Genomic DNA, 6000 nt, shown 5'->3' with positions numbered 1-6000 from the left:
TACTTGCTTAAGATGTATTATCCTGGGGATGACTTTATGTAATCTCTTTGCCAATAGTTTATTTAAGATTTTTGCATCAATATTAATTAGGGAAATTGATCTATAATTTTCTTTCTCTGTTTTCAACCTACCTGGTTTAAGTATCAGGACCCTATCAATGTCATAAAAAGAATTTGGTAGGACTCCTTTTGTGGGTAACTATTCCCTTAAGAGTAGTAATAAAGTTAATGCTGTTCTCTGTGAGATGATGATTTTAATCTAGACTCCCTTGCACTACATACATCAATTGCTTTAGGCCATAATACATATTTATTTTTCACTTCAGTGATGATAGGTTGTTTATTAGTAGCTGTTATGCAACTATTTTTCCTTTGGTTCCATCACTTTTCCTAGAAAGAGAATGCTTCGTGTGACTTTGTCCAAAATCATCACCAGGAAGGGCCTATTGAAGACAATCAAAGCACCAGGATGAGCTAAAGCAGATCGAAATTCCATCCTTAAATCTGTGATAGCCACAGCTTCCGTGCCCTTTTCTCCAACATCTAACACAGCTTTATGAACTACCTGTCAAGAAAAAAACAAATATTATGATGTAAGATATCACCTGTCTTCACCTGACTTCTCCTTTACTCCCCTCCCCCCAAAGAGCAACATCCAATGGGAAAGTTCCTCAATCTTATACATAAACTAAATAACAGAATAAAGTAAGGATATAAAAAAGCACTGCAATTTGAATCAAAATATGACCATAGAGGCATTGAGTTCAACTCTTCAATTTTACAGATGAATAAACTGAAACACAGAAAAGTGACTAGTTGACTATCATCCCCTATCTACACAATTCTGCTTCAGTTCATGTCTCAGTTTTACTTGCCTGTATGACCTGTAGTGAGCAATTTCCCTCTCTGGGCCTTAGTTATCTCATTTGTAAAAGGAGGTGTTCCTTCCAGGTCTGGATCCAAAGAAAAATCATGAATATAGAACAATCAGGTAGATTTTTTTTTTAATAAAGCATAGAATTTTGAATAAGATGGCAATTTAGAGGATATCTATTCAAGCCCCTTTCATTTTATAGATGAATAAACAAATAAGAATATTAGATTAAATGGAAAAAGAAATTATATTTTTTCATCGTAGTATGCTATAGATCACTTGGACAGAAAGAGGAAATGTTTGAGGAGTATGAAAAGCCTAATGCAGAGGCTGATACAACAGTGGAGGGAGATTTAGTCTGGATATTTGGTGAAACTCTCAGTCAAAAGTAGAGCTGCTAATAATATCTTACTTAGGAACTTTTTTCTTCTTGTAAAGGTAGAGAAACCAACAGGCAAAAATGCCATTTTGTATTTGATTCTCACTGACAAGGAGAAACTGGTTGCTGAGATGGAAATGATGGGAAATCTGTGGAAAAGTGACCACTCTGTCTTAGAGTTTGTGATAGAGGAGAGACTAACTATTGTTTGACATGCATTCTTAGATGGAGGAAAATAAATTTCAAAAGTTTCAGAGACTAGAGGGTAGTATCCTATGGCCAAAAATAATTCAGGGGAAGGAAGCTATGGAGAGAAGGGAGATACCCAAGACAGATACTGAACACACAAAGGTATATATCATTTGGTAGTTATGTCATATCAAGAATTCCTTTTGTCTGTATTGTTTGGTTTAGATGATCACAGAGGTCCCTTCCAATTCTCAAATTCTCTGATTCTGGGAAACCTACACTCATCTAAATGATTTATCTAAAGTCAGAGAACAGTTAATGAGCAGCCAGAGTCAGGACTCAAATTCAAGGTTTTAGTTTGTAAATGCAATTTCCCCCCCTCCCCCCCCAGGACATGAAGAAAAACATCATTTATAAAAACTGAAGCAATTTCACTGTCCTGATCAGCTTATTCTGGAAGCTTTCTAGTTTGACAATCTTACTCCAAAATGTGGTTTCTAAAACAGAACAAAGTGATCCAGTTGTGGCCAAATGGTTTGGTGTGAGGTATAAGAATGATAGTACTGTAATCTCCCCCATTCTGGACATTATCCTTCTATTAATGCAAATTGAGACTGTTAGCATTTTTTTTTATCACTTTGTCAAATTCCTAATATTTAGTAAGATTTCAGTCAATTTGCAGCCAGTTGTATGCTTGTAAATGTTTAACAACTAGCTCTAAAAACAAAACAAAACAAAAAAACCCAAAATGTACATGTTAAAATTTAATCTGCATTAACATTTTCTATGTAATCAGCAACATTAATAATATTAACATTTTCTCTAAAACTTTCTCAAGTCTAGAAATCAGCACAAGAATAAAATGAATTGTGATTTGTAGTATTGATCAATTTTCAAGCGTCAATGCTCCCATTGACTCATTTGGGCTGGTTCAAGTTGGTTCTAGCATATCTCAATCTACAGTCCACCACTCCTCTATCACAGGAACTGTTGTCTATGCACATATCTTCTATATTATGCGAATATAATTGATTTAAAATCAAATGGAAGACTTTGTGATATTTCTGTTAAAAAGAATCTATTATAAATTAGTCAACTCACATTTGAAATCTTCAATTTGAAATGTTCTGAGATACCAGAAAAATCTGCCTGGTTAGTGAAAGCATCTTGAATTCCCATTCCTGGGAGGATGGTGTCCAAGTTGTATGAAGCAGAAATGAAAAACTTGGGAATGTACAAATTCACTAACCTATTAAAGAAAGAGAATAAGAGATTAGCCTTCCACCCTCACAGGATCTGTTATCCTCATCCAAACTCCTGACACTAGGAATCTCATTAGTAGAAATTGGAAATGACAAGTATGGGACATAGTAAACTGAGTAAAGAATGTCACTCAGAGAAATAGCACAGCTTTTGATTTAGAGATTCCAAAAATATGAATGAAACATGTGAAATGATAGATCAGGGAATATAGGAGAGGAAGTGTGCCTTAAATGATCAGTGATCTCTCTCATCTCTATACTCCATAGCAAAGGAGGACTGGATATGGCAGGTCTAGAAGACAACATGCCAAATGAGGAACAGTTTGTTAAGATAGACTCAATATGCAAAATGCACAGTTTTGGACATGGACAATGTATGAATTTGTTTTGCTTGACCATGTGTATTTGTTTTTAAATAAATAAAATTGTTAATTTAAAAAGAAATTAAATCTTATTTATAACATAACCACTATTATAATTTGTTATATATTTATAAATATAAAATAAATTAAAATTATAAATTAAATTAAAAACACCTCCCCATAAATTTAATGTTAGAAAATTCTTGATCTTGATGAAGTATGTAGACTTCTTTTTATCAAAGTTCAAATTGGCCTGGTAAGGTCTTGAAGACTCCAATGTGGGTTATTACACAAGGCTTGTCCCACTTCTTTCCAACCTTGTTTTTTTTTTTTTTTTTTCCTCTGAGACAATTGGGTTAAGTGACTTGCCCAGGGTCACACAACTAAAAATGTTAAGTGTCAGGCCAGATTTGAACTCAGGTCCTCCTGACTTCAGGGCTGGTGCTCTATCCACTGTCATCTAGTTGCCCCCCAATCTTTTTTTTTTTAATATTTTATATTGATATAGCATTTTACAGAATGCTTTCCAATTTACAAAACATTTTCACATTCATTATTTCATTTGATTCTCATAATATTCTTAAGAGTCAGAAAGGGAAGAAATTCCATTTGATAGAGAGACTCAGATCCTTACTTTGTGAATTGAAGCCCTATCTAACCTTGAAAATCTGATTTAAGTACTTTATGAAAAGTCTTCCATGTTCCCCTCAGTAAGAAATGCTTTCTTCTGACTCAGACATCTCAAAGTCCTTTATTGATATCTTATATTTATTTTATTTTGTAATTCTTTCATATATTATATAATCCTATTTGACTATAAGTTCCTTGAGAAAAATTATTAAAAAACCTTTTTTGTTTAACATTTTTTATTAACAGTAGTACTATAGTAAGTGCTATTGCTATACAAAACTGATGCGATTCTTGTTCCCAATGAGTTTATATTCTAATAGGAGATAACACATTTAAGGAGTGATCACTAGGAAGAGACGTTTGAAGATACATTGCATTTTATTCACTGTTTTACTCTCTCTCAATGCTTAGCACAAGGTAGATCCTTAATATAGACTTACTATAGTATCATAGTCTTTTAGTATGGAAGTCATGAAAAACTGTAAACATTGAATAAGAGTGACTATCTGGGTCCAGACCCTATGCTCGGTGCTGGAGATATAAAGATAAAATAAATTTATACAATTATACAAGTCTTTAACTTCAAAGAAATGATACTTGCATAATTATAATAGAAGTTAGACTGAAAAAAACCAAACCACACATACCACAAGACAAATAGAAGTAGTATAGCTAAGTTTGAGCTCAAGTCCTTGGATTCTAAATCTAGCCAGAGTAGAGAATAAGATTTCTTTTATTAAAGTAGCTCCCTCTCCCACCCCAAACAAAAGGATTATAGATTTAGAGTTCAGAGGAATGCTAGAAAATATCAAGTCCAATTTTCCCTCATTTTATAAATGAGATAACTGAAACTCAGATAGACTCTGTGACTTTCCCAGGGTCACACAGCTAATAAGTGCTGAAGGCAAAATTGAAACCCAGGACTCTGAATCCACTCTGTCACACTGACTTAGGCATAAAACCTGGGGCTGATTCATGTGGCTAAATCAGGCAATGAGATCCTAGATTGGGCTGACCAGAGAGGCATGAGTCCTCAGGTGCTTAGGTTCACAACCTAGATTGTTCTTTCCAGTACTGGCACTTATGTCCTAAAAAAAAATTTCTCCATCTACCCTTTCTGGAGCAAATGGTTCCATCTTCTCAGAGTTGTTGACATTAGAGTATCCTCCAGCAACTTCATCTGGCCTTCATCAGGAAGAACAAAAATGGCCAGTGCATTTTTACTGTAGTCCATCTGAAGTACAGTGCAGTTCAGTATCCTATCCATGAAGTAAAAGTGTTCTTCAACTTGGTGCATGAAAGAAACCTTTATCACAACTGACTCTTTCATGTAAAAGTTGCCATTTTGCTTGGTTTCTAGAGGATCAAAAGGTTTCTCCCATTTAGCTAAAGGGACAAAGAAAAGAGATCATTACATTTCCTGGGGAAGAAGATTTATAGTTCAATAACAGAGCAATCAGGGAAGATTAGAGCTAACCAGGGACCTTAATCACATCATTACTATTCATTTCTATAAGGGCCTTTTAAGATTTTAAAGTACTTTATAAGAGAGAGGTGGGCCATATTTTATTATCCCTGTTTTATAGATGAGAAATTTGAAGCTCAAAAAAGTGAAGAGAGGTCCATGCTAGTAAATGACAGAAGTCAGCTTTCTTTGAATCATAGATGTTACATTTGGAAAGGAATTTAATAGTATTTTTATAATTCTTGAAGTATTGGTCATGGAGGGGCAGACAGAACATTCCTTCTTCTATATCACTGTTTCTCTTTGCCACCAATGTTCAACTATCCCTCCTTATTTGAAATTCACTCCATTCATATTTATCACCTAGTCAAAATACTAGTTTGAAGAGTTAGGTGACACAGTAGATAGTACAGGATGTGGAATCAGGGAGAATCATCTTTCTGAATTCAAATCTGGCTTTAGATACCTAATAGCTCTGTGACCCCCATATAAGTCACTTAACTCTGTTTGCCTCAGTTTCTTCATCTGTAAAATGAGCTGGAGAAGAAATTAGCAAAGTACACCAGTATCTTTGCCAAGAAAACACCAACTGAGATCACAAAGAGTTGAATTTGACTGGAAAAATGACTGAACAAGAACAAAAAGTAATTCCCCATCTTTTCTCATGGAGTTCAATGTCTTTCTCTCCATCCCACCTTTCTATCATTCTATGTTTCTACTCCCAGGAGCCAATCTCCTGAAAAAATCTGTCTGCATTTGTTTCTACAATTTCCTGTCCTACTTTTTGCAATCTGATTTCCAATCTTATCATTCAAATTAAACCCTTCTCTACAAACTCAC

The 6000-nt window shown here is 34.5% G+C and overlaps 1 protein-coding gene across 2 annotated transcripts in view; it reads right to left on the bottom strand.

The window, feature by feature from the left end:
* Positions 1 to 238: 238 nt before the first annotated feature.
* The window catches only part of LOC141556734 (thyroxine-binding globulin-like), a 30197-nt gene continuing 24435 nt past the window's right edge, over positions 239 to 6000 (bottom strand). For both annotated transcript variants that reach the window (XM_074291391.1, XM_074291392.1), the window contains exons 3-5: positions 4808 to 5081; positions 2543 to 2690; positions 239 to 564 (exon numbers count right to left, since the gene is read on the bottom strand). In XM_074291391.1, coding sequence (XP_074147492.1) covers positions 361 to 564; positions 2543 to 2690; positions 4808 to 5081 — 626 coding nt within the window. In that variant the 3' untranslated portion in view covers positions 239 to 360. The remainder of the gene's footprint in view (positions 565 to 2542; positions 2691 to 4807; positions 5082 to 6000) is intronic.

The sequence above is a fragment of the Sminthopsis crassicaudata genome, chromosome 2, assembly GCF_048593235.1.
Source record: "Sminthopsis crassicaudata isolate SCR6 chromosome 2, ASM4859323v1, whole genome shotgun sequence".
Taxonomy (NCBI): Eukaryota; Metazoa; Chordata; class Mammalia; order Dasyuromorphia; family Dasyuridae; genus Sminthopsis; species Sminthopsis crassicaudata.
This window is presented reverse-complemented; position numbering and strand designations above follow the sequence as displayed.